The sequence below is a fragment of the Miniopterus schreibersii genome, assembly GCF_964146895.1.
Source record: "Miniopterus schreibersii genome assembly, chromosome: 2".
NCBI lineage: Eukaryota > Metazoa > Chordata > Mammalia > Chiroptera > Miniopteridae > Miniopterus > Miniopterus schreibersii.
In genome coordinates this window covers 23499015-23515642 of record NC_138102.1, presented here as the reverse complement: position 1 = coordinate 23515642, position 16628 = coordinate 23499015, and the positions used below count along the sequence as shown (strand labels likewise).

At 37.4% G+C, this 16628-nt stretch overlaps 1 protein-coding gene across 1 annotated transcript in view; it reads right to left on the bottom strand.

Annotated features, from left to right (window-relative positions):
* The window catches only part of POLB (DNA polymerase beta), a 24963-nt gene extending 8335 nt beyond the window's left edge, over window positions 1-16628 (bottom strand). Inside the window, exons 1-9 of the mRNA XM_081129138.1 lie at window positions 16393-16628; window positions 15994-16051; window positions 10929-10995; window positions 7244-7318; window positions 6596-6654; window positions 4413-4462; window positions 2537-2588; window positions 705-759; window positions 535-607 (exon numbers count right to left, since the gene is read on the bottom strand). Of these exons, the coding sequence (XP_080985264.1) occupies window positions 535-607; window positions 705-759; window positions 2537-2588; window positions 4413-4462; window positions 6596-6654; window positions 7244-7318; window positions 10929-10995; window positions 15994-16051; window positions 16393-16453 (550 nt within the window). The 5' untranslated portion in view covers window positions 16454-16628. The remainder of the gene's footprint in view (window positions 1-534; window positions 608-704; window positions 760-2536; window positions 2589-4412; window positions 4463-6595; window positions 6655-7243; window positions 7319-10928; window positions 10996-15993; window positions 16052-16392) is intronic.

The window sequence follows — 16628 nt, the reverse complement described above, 5'->3', positions numbered from 1 at the left end:
AAATACAGTTTTTCTATTCTAATTGTTAAAGTTTATATAAGTTACCCTTCCAAATTTTTGAGACCATGACTGTATGGTTCGCACTTTGCTAGTATTCACACAATAAATGGAGATCAGCAGAACCTGGTTGTTGTGAGAATTGGTTTTGAACTGGTGCTTCTGAGACATTCTTCTTAGATACATTACAGAAAACTTAGAAAATACAAAAAGTAAAGCAAACAAACAAACAAAAACTACCCACAGATTCACTAGCACCTAGCCAGACAACCATTAGGATTTTAACACACCTAAAATTATTTTATAAATTTTTACTAAAATTAATCACTAAAATATCATTCTACAATAAATTCAGTATGAATTTCCTAATTTTTCATATAAATTTCCATCTATAAATAAATAAACTTAGCTAACACTACTGATCTTAGTAAATCTATTAAGTAATACAAATTATATCTTTATAATCCATGTTTTTCATATACACTAGGCAACTTGAACATCAAGGCATGAATAACCTGAGATTAAGAAGTATATTACCTCTTCTGAAACTGCCACAGACTGTAGCAATGTATTCAGAATCCACTTTTTTAACTTCATTTAGTACAATATCCTAATAGAAGAAAAATTAAGTCAGTATTCTAAAAATGGCTTTTCACCGAGTGACACTGTCAATTCTAATCAGAGAATACAATTTAGCACACTCTTACTTGCATTTGTAACATCTCTTCACGAGGAATTCTTTTCTCAAAGTCCTCAAAATATCTATAAAGACAGAATAAATAGACAAGATTTTTGTGACATTTAAATCTTCTTTAAAATTAATTTCCTACCATATCAAGTGTCCTTATAAACTATCAGATCATTTAAAAATCAAGATTAAAATTTATTAAGACAACAGTAAAACTGGGGGTGGGGAAGGTTTATTCCTTAACTTGGATCAAAATCCTTAAGTGCCATCCTTTCTGATATTCCAGATACTTCATCTAAACTTATTTATAAATAAACCACATTCACACACCAAGAGTAAATAAATATATTTAAGTTGGTACATTTCCATATTATACTGCTCCCCATTGACAAGTCAAGGGGTTTTAATTTACTGTCCTTAAATCACGTAAAATTACTGTATTTTAAAATATCCTAGTAGGACCCTGCAACATAAATGAACCCAGACATTCTTCCAATTGAAAGAAGCCAGTCACAAAAGACTACGTATTGTATAATTTCATTGATATGAAATGACCAGAATAGGCAAATCTATAGAGACAGAATATAGATTAGTGGCTGCCAGGAGCTGGGGGGTAGAGGTACAGGGTTGGGGAAAATGGGGAGTGAATGCTAATGGGTACAGGCTCTTTCTGAGATAACGAAAATGCTCTAAAATTGAGTGTAGTGATGGTTGTATAATTTGGTGAATATACTAAAACTACCGAATTGTATACTTAGGGTGGGTGAATTGTATGGTATATGAATTATACTTCTATAAGAATGTTATAAAAACATTAAGCATGAAATAACATCTAAGAATAAAGCACTGGTTCAAAACCAATTCTCACAACAACTAAGTTCTTCAGGAGATCTCTATTTCCTCTGTAAATGCAAGGAAAGTGAGAACTATACCATCCTGGTCTATTACCTGCTCAAGTTTTTGGAAGGGCAGGGTAAGTTTAAAATATTACAGTAAGGCATCAAATGAAAAGTTCAGATTATTAGGACTGAATTGCCAACAAGACTATATAAGACTAGAGGAAAGATACATGCTTATGCAGGTACATAGCTTATGCACTATGTATTTTAAACAATTAGAAAGGGGGTTCCTGATTATACCTGGCACACAAAATAATAGTTAGTGCTGATATACAACATGCCTATTAGTTATTCCTTTACCATTATTTAGATGTTTTATTTTTCCTCTTTTAAATTTAGTGTTTCAAGTTCATGTCCTATCTTCTGAGGTAGACTCTAAACTTCATAAGAGCGACACTGAGCCTATTTCTATCCTTACCCCAGACCTAGTGCAGTGCTCTGTATAAAGTAAGCACAAAATAAATACCCATTGACTCACTGATGCACTTAGTTCTATGCATTTGCAGGGGAAATTCCCTGCTAAAGTCAAGAGAATGAGGTAAATACTCAAAACAAGCAAACAAACTAGAAAGCAGTAACAAAACATGTGAGTAGACATATTCTCTGCAGAAGTCTGCAACAAATCTTAGTATTTATGAATAGAAAAATGGTTGTTTAGCTAAGTTTAAAGAATTATGCCCAGCTGGGCATGGCTCGGAGGTTGAGCATTGACCTAGGATCGAGATCAGGGTTCGATTCCTGGTCAGGACACATGCCTGGGTTGCGGGCTGTAGCCGATCAATGACTCTCTCATCACTGATGTTTCTCTCTCTCTCTCCCCCCCTCTCCCTTCCTCTCTCTGAAATCAATAAAGATATATTTTTTTAAAAAAGAATTATGATGATATATGGAAGAATAGCTATAAAAATTTTCCTTTTACATCTCCAGTGTCAAAGAAAACTTGCCATCTTACTTCAGCCCAATTCGTTGATGATGGTTCAATTTATCTTCATGTTTCCTGAGATCTGTATAGAAGATAAATAAAATTGATATGCTAATTTAAACAATTTTGGGGGGAAATGCTAAATTCAGTGATCCTTTTTACAAAAAACTACATGGAAAATACATTAAAATTACTTTAAAAAGACAATAAAAAGTATACCTAAAAGGAATTAGATAAAAGTGACTCTTCAAATCAATGCAGTAAAACCTAACAGTTATTTCATGATCATTTTTATTTACTGAATCAAAATTAATTATATGGAATAGTAGATAAAACACACCAAGATATACCAAATTTCACTGACTATAGCAAAAAGCAGCCTTAGAAGAACATATATTGCTTAATTTATGGTTACTAGCAGCAGTAGTAACCACAACTTCTGAATGTATTATGAGTAAGTTCGTTTCTATTGTTCATCTGCTTACTCACATCTTCATTTAGTTAGCATTTATTGAGTACCAATTCGTGCACTGTGGTGTTATCTTTATTTTTTAATGTAAAAAACTGTCATATCATAATATCATTTCTTAAATCTAAAAGTGGCTTAGTTCCACTTGGATGTTCCTTTATTGGGCATGAGTGCAAGAGAAAGCCTTGTTAAGAGACAGCAAGATAAGAATGCTTCAAAAGCAATTCCTGTAATTACCCTCATATTCACATAAATTCTCTCTGGAAATATAAAATGGAGAAAAATAAGCATCTTTATGTTACACGGAGCACTTAATATTTCTCATAGTTGTATTTACACAGAAAACACTAAAGTATATGACTGAAATGAAACAAAAATATTGAGTTTGCTTTATCGACAGTTAGTATATTACATATCTGTGAATTGAGAAATAATGTAAAAACCATTACAGTAGATCCTTCACACTCCCAAGGGATGCAACTGAATACCTTTGAGAAACAACTTCTTAACCCCTTTATTAGTATTTCACTCAGATAAACCATATATGCCAAAAGCAGAAAAGCACAAACCCTCTGAAATGCAGATATAACAGAGGTCATTAGCCATGTGATTCACACAAATTCTTAGTAATATTACTAAATCATCATGCCTCTTAAGAGTCAGTTACTATTTTTAAGTACTTAAGTAGCTACCAAGCATTCTGCTAAAAATGATTTATTTCATTAAATCATATGAGGCAGAAATTATAAAACCATTTTGTAGCTAAGAAACCTGAAGCACCATGGTCATTCATTCTAATAAAGTGGTGGAGACTAGATTCAAACTCAGGTCAGTCTATAAAACCTGTCCACCTAACCATTTGGGTTGCTTACAAGTACTTAAACCTGTGAATATTAAACCCCAAATGCCAGATGTGATGTAATGAATCCATATATATAATATATGCCCTTGAAAGGTATAAAGAAATAAATTATATTTAAAGGATTGCTATATTAGGTTTAAGTAAAGTGTTTCATTATTACTTAAGCTTTTTTTTTATCACTTCTTTGAAAACAAAAACTCAATAAGCATTACAAGCCTCTTACAGAATCTGTCAATATACATAACTTGGCTTTTAAGCTGAGTGTGTAGGACTTTGTTGCTTAAAATGTTATTAAAGAAACAAAGGTAATTTAGATCATCTAAAAATCTGCAAATGAAATCATTGCCTTAAAACCAAAAGTTACTTCTTGCTGTTCTTGATTTTCTTCTGAGTTACAAACCTAATCATGTTTAAGATGGGAATTTAAACTTCTCTTTATATTTACTCTCTACTGTAGAGTTAAAAAGAAATTATATCATTTGTATCTCTAATTGAGAAAGGGTTTTTCAAGTTCTATTTTGTTAGAGCATTAACAGTCTGTCAGGACTACATTTAACCTGGAATTACATACTCACCTTCTAATGTTTTAATGCCTTCATCTACAAACTTCCTTGCAGCAGATGGGCTACATAGAAAGAAACGCATCATCACAATATCAAGCAAAAGTCACGATTCTTGCAACAAACAATTATGTCTTCTCTTGTCAGACATAAAGAGTTACTACTGAGCCTGACCGGCATGGCTCAGGGGTTGAGCATTGACCTATGATCTAGGAAATCGAGGTTTGATTCTCGGTCAGGACACATGCCCAGATTTCAGGCTCGATCCCCAGGAGGGGACGTGCAGGAGGCAGCTGATCAATGACTCTGTCATCACTGATGTTTCTCTCTCTCTCTCCCTCTCTCTGAAATCAATAAAGACATATTTAAAATAAAAAAAAAGAGTTACTGTTGAGCCCTAGCTAGCTTGGCTCAGTGGTTAGAGCATTGGCCTACGGACTGAAGGGTCCCAGGTTTGATTCTGGCCAAGAGCACGTACCTCTGTTGCAGGCTCAATCCCCGCTGGTGGGGGATGTGTGGGAAGGAACCAATCAATGTGTTTCTCTCACATCAACGTTTCTCTCTCTCTCTCTGTCTCCCCCTCTCTCCCTTCTACTCTCTCTGAAAAGCAATGGAAAAATACCCTTGGGTGAGAATTAAAAAAAAAAGAAAAAAGAGTTACTATTGAGCTGAATAAGACTTGCTAAAATGTTGCATGGTTAGTTTGGAAATGTTCAATTTCATCCAAAGAGAAGAATTCTTGAAGCCTTAATCTAGGGATACAACCATCAACTTAGACATGAAAAAGATGTCTAAAAGACATATAGGCACTTGAAAACTGTTCATTCATTCGTGAGATTTACTGAGGGCCTATTATGTACCAGATACACTTCTAGGTGCTAAAAATACAACAGGAATAGCACAAATAAGGGCCTTGGTCTTACCTGCTTACATCCCAGTGGGTAGAGAGACAATAAACACATATGTAAACAAGAAAATTACCTTGTAGATAGATTAAAATACAGTAATATGACAGAGTGGCTAGGTACTACTTTAGATTGGGTGGTGAGGGAAGGCCTCTGAGATATTTAAACTGAGACTGGAAATGACAAAGAGCCTATTCACAGAAACTGTATGGTACAGAAACTGATATTCATGTCAGGAAGGCAATGTGGCACAGAAAAAAATAGAACTGAAATGAGAGTCAGGAGACATGAGTTCTAATTTTGATTCTGCCACAATTATCTCACTTTCTGTACTCAGTTTTCTTGCCTGGAATAAGAGAATAATGTAACAGATGCCCTGTAAAACAATTTTTTACTAACATTTTATAATGGCTTTGGGTCCCCAAGGAGTCAAGCTCATTTTCAGTAGACTGGGTTTAAGAATTTAATCTATTTTAGAGTAACTTTCATAAAAATATTGCCGTTTAAAGGATCATCATAGATCTTAAAAAATGTCTCATTCCATGAAGAGGGAGTTAAGTAAAACATTACAGCCGTAATATTTCAATGTCATCTTTACTTTATCTAGTGTCAAAGAAGCCTCCTTTCATGATAGTTCAAATTTCAAGATAAAGATTCCTTCATTAAAAAATCCTTGCAGGCTTGTTTCAGATTCATAAAGTACTATGCTAGGTGCTATGGGGAAAAAGCTTAAATGCTTAAGATAAATACGCTCAGAGAAGCAAAGGTTTAATCTGGGGAACGTATTAAGATGTACACAGGGCAAGTATTAGTGAAGTTTAGAGGAAAAAGAAATTATTTCTAGCTGGGGAATCAAACTGGTTTCATAAAGGAGGTAACATTGGCCTTGGATGCAGCTTTCACAGTAGAGGCAACACCTAGAGAAGCAGCCTCAGACATGTAAGCCATGGAAGAGTAAACTGTATGGGCAAAGGCACAGAGGTGAAGAGGTACAGGTTTTGAAGGAAAACAGGATAGGATGTACTTTAGTTTGGCTGACATATAAATTAAACCAACTCTACTACTGTGTCTGCTTAAAAAGTAGTTCTTGCTCTGGCTGGGTGGCTCAGTTGGTTGGAGCATTGTCCCATATACTAAAAGGTTGCTGGTTTGACCCCAGTCTGGGTGCATACGGGAGGCAACTGATCAATGTTTCTCTTTCACATCAATGTTTCTCTCTCTCTCTTCCTCTCTCTCTAAAATCAATAAAAACATATCCTCAGGTGAGGATTTTAAGAAACAAATAGTTCTTACCCAATGCCAGTAACTCGAGTCAGAAAATTGATGGATGAACTTGTATCATCCTGCCGAATCTTTAAGAGAAGAGAAAAAAAAGCAATGATTTAGGAATGCTTTGAGGACTCAAATGACCTTATTGGAAATATACTAATCTACTAAGAGACTTAAGAGCCACTTACATGTACCTGGATAACCCTTACAGAAGTATTTATATGTAACGTAGGTGGTTATAAGTGATAATAGAGCAGCTGAAGATGTCTCCTCTCTAATTTATCTAATACTCTTAAAAGACATTCATAAAAGACCAGAAGTGATATAACTAATATCATCAAGATGAAATAAAACCATAAAAATGCTTGGGAGAGTTTAAGCATAGAAATTCTAAACAATAACATCTTTTAGTCAAAGTTTATCATCGCTCTCCTGAATGGTACTGAAAATATGGATATAACTCTATCATATATGCTGATAATCTCTTTAAGTGCCCCATAAAGTAAGTGAACATTTTATAGAATATTCAAATTTTTAAAAATAGAACACTTAAAGCCTTCTGAGTCTCACTAGATGAGTGACATCAATCACCCTTCAGTGGTGCTCCATGACAGTTGCCATAAAGACACACTATAATCAAATAAGCAAATAACAAATAAGTTAAAATTTTACCTTTTCCAGTTTACGCAATTTTCCAGTCGCTAAAAACTCATCAATCTTTTCAGCAATTTTTGTTCCTACTCCAGGCTACATAAAAAATTAAAAATACAGAAGTCATATAAATATGATTTCCAAATCACTAAAAAATAAAGTACAAAATGAAAAACAAATGATCACCACATGACCGGTTTTGAGACAGAGGACAAAGAAAATTGAGTCCTAGTAAAAATATAAAATACTTAAATGATTGACAAAAGAGAAACCCTAGCAAAACAATTCTAAACAACTTGCTTTTTAAAAATTAACTTTTATTGAAGAAAAATTAGAAAATATAGAGCTGCACAAAGAAAAATATTTAAATCACTTAATTTCATCACTCTGAAAATTAAAATATCTGCTATATATTGACTTTTTTGTTTATATATATAAGCAGAGTTACTATATGTGTATACACATACTATTTTCTTACGAAAACAGAATCATACTGCTTTGCCAAATTTTTCAACTTAAAAATACATCGTGAACAAATTTCCATATCAATAAATACAACTACAATATCTTTAACGGCTGCAGCATCTCATTGTATAAATGTACCATAATTTACTTAACAAAAACCCTACAGGTGAACATTTAGATGGTTTCCCATTTTTTATATTATAACAATGCTGTCATAAACTTCCTCTGCAACAGAGGTTCTCAAGCTCTTGCATACATCAGCATCACCTGGGGAATATACTATAACACAGAATGCCAAGTCCCACCATTGATTTTCTGATTCTATAGGTTGCATTTCTAACAAGTTCCCAGGTGATACTGATGCTCCTGGTCTAGGTACCAAACTTTAAAAGCCACTACTCTAGAACTGCACAGTCCAACGGGGCAGCCAGCAGCTACAAGTGACAATTTTAAGCTTACATTAATTAAAATTAAAAATTTAATTCCTTAGTCACACTAGCCACATTTCATGAGCTTACTAGCCAAATATGGATCACAGTTACCATACTGGACAGCACTGCTCTAGAATGTAAGAAGCTCTAAGAGAGCAGAGATCCTGTCTCTTCACTGCTTTATCCCTAGCACCCGGATGAATACCTGACATACAGGTACTGAAAAATTATGAACTAATGAATCTTTGTCTACATACATCTCTACTGGTTTCCTTAGTATAAATTCATCAACGTGGAATTGCTGGGACAAAGAAAATATACATTTTTCCAACATTCTGCCACATTATCCTTCAGAAAGGCTATAACCAACCAATGTTATGATCAGCAGTAAATGAGTCTTTTTCCCACATCTTTATCAATATTGCATACTATACTTGATAATTTAATAAGCACTATACAGCACCTTGTTTTAGGCACTATTTGCAACTCTGATTATTAGTGGAGTTGAATTTTTTCATGCTTATAGTTAAATGTTTAACATGCATAACAACATGTGTGCCAGGCATTTCCTACTAAGTTCACCCTGCTATATCCTTTTTTGGTTTGTTTGTGCTTTGTTTTCTTTCTTTTTGAATTTTTCTTCTTTCTTTTTGAATTTTTCTTCTTTACTCTTTTTTATTCTTGATTTATTTAATATTTAGTAAGTGTCCTGAGACTACCAAATGTGTATTCAAGTTTTGAAAATAGCAAATACCAGATAGAAATGAAAAATATTTAATAAGAATAGATTTGGAAAGGGAAACTGCTCAGGTTTCTCATTTTCTATGTCAGAAGATACATACTGACCTAAAGCAATTTAGGCCCAGGCTGTTTTCTATTAAGGAGTACAAGGCAAAATACTCATTCTGAAAATTTCAAATTTTTAGAATTATTGAGAAGCACTCATATGCACCAGAAAGTAGGTCTGTTTAAAAATAATAGTGAAGCCCGGCTAGGCGTGGCTCAGCGGTTGAGCATCGACCTAGGATCCAGGAGAACAGGGGTCAGGGCACATGCCTAGGTTGCAGGCTAGGCAGCCGATCAATGACTCTATCTCTCTCTTTCCCCCTCCTTTCCTCTCTCTGAAATCAATAAAGATATGTTTTAAAAAATAAAAGAAAATAATAGTGGAAAAAAGTAGTTAAATGGAATAAAGATGAGATTTTCATATTTACACAAAAGGAATCTTGTGCAATCTTATGCAAAAGGAATTTTGGGTACCTCTGCATTCTTTTGGGGGATATACCATAAGCTCAGATTTGAGATGAAGTGCATGAGAGCTTGACAGAAGTTTGCCTCTAATAAATGATCTGGCTATTTGCAATTAACATAAAAAAGGAAATTCAATGGTGATTAAGGGGAAACAGAATGGGAGCAGAAGTGGCCCCTAAGGTTAACACTGAGTCAGTTCGCCAATACAGAAACTTAAAATTAAAGTCTAATGCATTTGTAACTTGGCTAGTCTACTTGGGGAGGATCTATTGATGTTGAGAACTATATGGCACAAAGGATTTAAAACCTAGATACTAGAGCATAATTAGTATTGAGCAATAAGTTCAAGATGAAGATGTGGCACATGACTACTGTGGATAATCTGTGACTTTGTCATAAAGTACAAGGTTTATGGTAATGTTAAGACTCTAAAAGATGAAAATATAAGGACAGTTATAGTTTACACTCTGAAGGCTCTTATGAAAAAATTAAGGACAATCATATATTAATACCTAAATTCTAGAGGACTTTTGTGAAACACATAAACAACAACAAAAGGTGATAACTATCAGGACCTGGACTAATCAAAAGCCATGTCAGTTTGACATCTTTAAGAAAAAATGAACAAGCCCTGGCCAGTGTGGCTCAGTTGGTTGTGGTGTCATTCCGTACACCAAAAGGTTGCAGGTGCGATTCCAGGTCAGGGCACACACCTAGGTTGCAGGTTCAATCCCTAGTCAGGGCACATGTGGAAGGCAACCAATAAATGTTCTCTCTCACATTGGTGTTTCTCTCTCCTCTCTCTTTCTCTCTCTCCCTCCCCCCCCCACCCCCTTCTCCTCTCTCTACAATCAATAAGCATATCCTCGGGTAAGGATTAAAAAATAATAAAGAAAAAGAAAAAAGTGAATAAGAAATAGTCCTTAATTTCGAAGAACTTAGAATCTTTTAGTGAGATTTAGATGAGAGAGAATAATCTGATTATCAGTAGGTAAACTTTCCCAGGATATTCTTAACAATACTATTACAAATTACCAAGAGGTGTGAACCTCTAGAAATTGTGACACTACTAGCATTCAGGGCTTTATGGAAATTACAGAGGACAGTGCTACATGCCATAATATACAAAGGGGTTTAACCATGTGCTTATTAATAGGTAAGATCTCTTTGGGAACACTAACTCATGTAAATTCCTATACCTGGGTCAGAAAAAGGTAGCTGGGGACCAGAGGTGCTGGTACCACTCTGTCACCATACTATTCTTCAGGACTACACTAAAACTGAAAATGAGTGAGTACATGTACATATGGAGAAAGTAGAGAAAGAAAATTGTAATTACACACGTTTAAAAATATTTAAACCCACTCTCCCCCAATCAAAACATTTTGAGCTTGAAAAAGTATGTTTGAAACAGAATAAATATTGTTCTAAGAAATCAGTAACAGTGAAATCTGCCTGTGTGGGTCAAGGCAGCTTCAAAGAGGCAAATTTAGTTTCATGGGAGCCCATCAAATTCGTACGTGTGTGAACTCTTCAATAAACTTGCTTGCTGAACTTACCAATTTCTTAGCTTCCGCTCCACTCTTTATTTTGTGTGGGTACTTTGCTATCACAGATGCTGCTTTTCTATAAGAAAAAACAAAAGAAATTAGAAATTAGAAATCCAACAAGTTCGTAATTTTTCTTAAACCGGAATACACATACAAGCAAATATGCAGCTCAAACTTTCACAGAGATCATTCATTTTCCACATCTGTGTAAAACTTATAAAAAACAGATAAGCTGAGAGACCACTTACCTCTTTAATTTTTAGAAGTATATCTTGAAAATCCTTACATTTAAGACATCAAAAGAACAAAAATCATTCAGAACTGCCTGAAATCTAGCTGAATGAAAGTCCCACAACTAAGGATATACTATAGAAGAAGCCACATCAAGACTGGTAGGAGGGGTGGTGACACAGAATGGAATGGTCCCACACCCACATGTGGCAATTTTGGGAGGGATATCTCACTTAGGAGCGAGAGGTCCAGGCCCCCACCAGGCCTCCCAGCCCAGGGTTCCAGTGCCAATAAGAGAAGTCTCCACAATTTCTGGCTGTAAAACCAAGCTAGGATTGTGGCTGAGTAAGATGGAGGGCTGCCACAAGCCCAGGCATTCCTCTTAAAGGGATCATACACAGACTTACTCAGACTCACTCCCTCTGAGCTCCAATGCTGAGGCAGCAGCTTGAAGGACACCAGGGAAATACGGGGAGGAACTAAGTTGTCTGGCATCAGGGAGAGGACTGGAGGGGCAGCTTTCTTCAAGACAGAAATACTGGCAGAGCCATTGTTCCTCTGCTGAGCCCTCTCCACAGAGCTGGACGTAGTGCCGTGTCTGAGTCTCCATCAACCTGGCTGTCACTGCTTGCTCACCCAGGTGATTCCGAGACCCAACTTTTGGGCCCACTCAAGCTGTTTCCAGTGGCTTTTCTATAAGAATGGCCAGACTTGGCTCATGCTTCAGACTTTACTAAAGTCTCTCAATCAAGCAGCATCTAGCCTCTCCCTGTCCTGTTATCTCTCGCTAAGGGACCCAGGCCTGGTACTAGCAGCAGCCAGCCTTGGTTCACAGCATGGCCTCTCCTGTGCATCTCCAAGCCCAGCACAAGTAGCAGCCATCTGCAGATTGCTTTGTAGCTCATGTCAGGAGGCCCCAGGCAGAACACAAGCAGTAGCTGACCGTGGCCTATACCTCCTGGGAGGTCCCAGAGCTACTGAACTGGACAGACAGCTTCAGATCACATCAAAGCACCACCCAACCACCTCCACAAGCAACACCCTCAAGGGGTGGACTCAGAAGGCACCAGAACCCCATTGAAGTAAGGCCTGCTCCATGGGGTAGGCCCCTGCACAGCTAATCCTCCAAGATGCTTGAAGGCAGTCCTTGCAGCTGATTGGCCTGGGGGTAAATCCCTCCCACTGACATGCCAATAGCAATCTAGACTCAACTATATGTACAATCAAGGAGGGTGTACACAACCCAGACGGGGAAAGGGGGGGGCACCTGAAGTGCCTAGCTTGAGTGAACAGGTAGGCTGTGCCACTGGACCCTACACTACCTTAGGCCATTCTACTAAGCCTGGAAGATGTAGAAGCTTCACCTAATACATAGAAAAAACACAGGAAGGCTGCGAAAATGAGGAGACAAAGGAACATGTTCCAAATGAAACAACAGAACAAAACTCCAGAAAAAGAACTAAACAAAATGGAGACAAGCAATTTGTTAGATGCAAATTTCAAAACACTGGTTATAAGGATGCTCAATGAACTTAGTGAGAACTTCAACACCATAAAAAAGGACATGGAAACAATAAAAAAATAACCAGTCAGAAATGAAGGATACACTAACCGAAATGAAGAATAATTTACAGGGACTCAACAGTACAGTAGATGAAGACAAGAATCAAATCAGCAATTTGGAATACAAGGAAGCAAAAAACACCCAATCAAAACAGCAAAAAGGAAAAAAGAATCCAAAAATATAAGAACAGTATATGGAGCCTCTGGGGTAACTTCAAGCATACCAACATTTGCCTAATGGGGGGTGCCAGAAGAAGAGAGCGAGCAAGAAATTGAAAACCTATTTGAAAAAATGACAGAAAACTTCCCTAACCTAGTGAAGGAAAGAGACATGTAAGTCCTGTAAGCACAGAGTTCCAAACAAAATAAACCCAAAGTGGCCCACACCAAGACACATCATAATTAAAATCCAAAGGTTAAAAACAAAAGAATCTTTAAGGCAGCAAGAGAAAAGCAACTGGTTAAGGGAGCTCTCATAAGACTATTAGCTGATTTCTCAACAGAAACTTTGAAGGCCAGAAGGGACTGACAAGAAATACTTAGATGTGATGAAAAGCAAGGATCTACAACCAAGATTATGACTCTACCCATCAATGCTATCAATTAGAATTGAAGGACAGACAAAAAGCTTCCTAGACAGGAAAAAGCTAAGAGAGTTCATCACCACCAAACTAGTATTATATGAAATACTAAGAGTTTTCTTTAAGAAGGAAAAAAAGACCAAAAATATGAACAATAAAATGGCAATAAATACAATTGAATCTAAAAATCAAAATGAACATGCAGAACAGAAACAGGCTTATAGATACAGAGAACATTTTGACAGTTGCCAGATGGGAGGGGGTTTGAAAGAATGGATGAAAAAGGTGAAGGAATTAAGAAATACAAATTGATAGTTACAGAATAGTCATAGGGATGTAAAGTACAGCATAGGGATAAAGTCAATAATATTCTAATAACTATGTATGGTGTCAGATGGTTAGGATAGATCAGGATGATCACTTAGTAAGTTGTATGTCTGAGGTACACCTGAAATTCATATAATATTGCATATCGGCTATAATTACAAATCAAAAATGATTTTATATAAATAAATAAAAGGAAAGAAAATTCTCACATTTGAGGATAATATGATTTTAACTGTATATGTAAAACTAGGAAGATTCAGGAACCCAGTAGCGTTTCCTTTTTGGGATTAAATTGAAACTATCATTGGACCTTTTTTTAATAGCTAGTTTTTAGAAATTATTCACAACTCTCTTTTATAAAAATGTGCCACTTGGTAGTATTCAGACTATAGGTTCCCAATTGGCTAAAGAATGACAATTTTTAAATTCATGGTTTAAACCGGCATTCCCCTATGTCCTTAATACCAGTTATTTTTTTTCATTGCTCCCATTTCAGTTCCACATAAGGCTGAGTGACCTGTTATTCTTGCCCATCTCCACACATATCCAGCTCAGTAATCTGGTGACAGACTGGGTACACCCTGGGAGCATCCTGATGGTATCCTGTCTATAATCTCAATGCTTAGTGTGGTTTAGTATTGATGCTGATAAAAAGCCATAATACATCTAAGTCTAAAGCATAAATATTGTATAATCTTTGAAGTCTTGGTTTTTCATTCTATTATAAACCATTAGACTAGGATTCAACTTATCTATTAGAATTATACTAATGATGAGTCTAGAAAGGTAAGTTAAGGGCAATTTGTGGAGGGAATTGTTTCAGTAAAGGTAAGTAGTTCCAGATAACTGGCACTATGTGGCAAGGCCTCAAAGGGAAGAATTAGATCATGAGAGGTCTTTTGTATGCCACAATGCATTTGGGATTTATCAAGGTAAAGAAGAAATATTTAATTATTTTATATGAAAGAAAGACAAGATCACCTAACTATTTTCAAAAGGATATTTTGGCCACAATCAAGAGAAATGTGTATCAGGAAAGGGGGGAGCATGCAGGGGTGTTACCTGCTTTTCAAGGCTTATTTCCCACTCAGACCATATCTCTTAAGCAAACTGAATTACTGACTTCCTAGAAAATGCTATACTCCTTCATGTTTCAATGCCTTGGCACATTTTGTGTCCTGTCTTTAAATTGTTCTTCCCCTCACTTATCCCTTGATGGGCTCATTCAAAACTAAACACTTCCTCTCTGAAGCCTGCTGTGACTCAAATAATAGGGTTGAATGTATCTCTGATTTCTAGATCATCAAATGTGTGGATGATAGTACAATTATTTTACAGAGACAGTCATAGGAGGTAAAGGAGAGAGTTTAATCCTTTTTTAATTATGCTGGTTGGAAGGAGAAGGAGGGAGTTGAATTTAGCTTTGAAAAAGTAAAGATAAAGGTGATACAGACCTAAAAATCTGGAGAAAAGCCCAGTAAGATACATATTTGGAGTCATTTACATAATCAGTATCCAAAGCCACTAGGAATGGTAAGATTGCCAAGAAAGTGATAGAAGAGAGTAAAGGGCAGACTTCTGGGAATTACCAACATTAAAAGGTAAAATAGAAGATGTGAAAACAGAAGGCTGTGCCATCACGGAAGTCAAGGGTAAGATATGAATAGAATGAGCTAGTAGTGAATGTCACTGAGAGTCCAGTAAGATGAGATGTAAGCGAGAGCATTTTCAGAGGGTGGGTAGAATGGAAATTATACTAATGAGATAAGAAATGACTAGCAATTAAGAAGTCCAGGCAAGGAACACAGATTATTCAAGAAGGTTAACTGTAAAGCGGAGGAAAGAGATAAAGTACTAGCTAGAGGGAAGTTAAGAAGATTGCTTTGTTTTTGCTTTTAAAGCTGAGGTATTTGGACATGTTTATAGGCCAAGGATCAGAAGCAGGTGGGTGTGGGAATAATGCCTAGGATAAGGCCCCTGGTGAGATGAACAAGGCTGGGATCCAAAAAGGTGACAGGATAAGACACAGACCAACCAGATGGAAAAGTGTGATTCCTTGAACCACATCTACTTCGCTGCACAGACCTCATCCACTGTCTTTCATTATGTTACAGTCAAACTGTCTTTTCAGTAATTCATGTTTAATGACAGGAAATCTGCCTATTTCCAGTCAGAACTGGGAATTGATCCTACAGGGCTCTGCCCAAGTTCCCCCAAAATACTGCAGTAAGGTACCACCACAAAGTCAATGCCCTCAGTTTTTGTGTTTTTTCGCCTCCTGCAGATGGCCCAAATGTACACTGGCGCCTCGGCCCTTTTAATTGCCACACAGCCCAGAACGCATGTTCCCAGCGAATAATGGCCCGTCGCACCTGTAAGCATTGTATTTGTGGATCGCCTGGTTCACGTTCTTCTCAAAGTTTGCGAGTTCTGAAAAGGCAACAAGAGGCTCGGGTGAACAAGAACCACGAGTAAACAAAGAAGAACCGCGTTTCCCATAAGGGGAAGTAACAGCCTTTAATCTTAAAGGGCGGTGACCCCCCACTTCTACACGGGCCAGGCCAAAGGCAGCCCAAGCGGTGACAGTGCCCCAGCAGCGCTGACAATCAGCCACCCGCCACCCGCCACCTGCGCGGAAAGATCTACACGGAAGACTACCTGCGGCGAGGGGCGGATCCCATCCACTGGGCTGTCGGGACAGGAGAAAAGGTAGGGAAGGCAATGGGGTGGGAGGAAAGGAGGAAGCCGGCGGCTCCCGGCGCGGGGCTAACCTGTGAGCATGTCGGTGATTCCCCCGTTGAGAGTCTCCTGTGGCGCCTTCCGTTTGCTCATGGTGGCCTGCACCCGAGAGCCCGAGTGCGCAGCGCCAGGGACTGGCCCCCTCTCCCAGCTTTTAGGAGGGGCAGGGACTTGGAGAGGCGGGCAGGACCAGCCCAGCCCGGAGCCGCCTGCGCGACCGGCTGAACAATGGCTGCCTCTGACAGGAGGCGCGGCGCACGGCGAACGC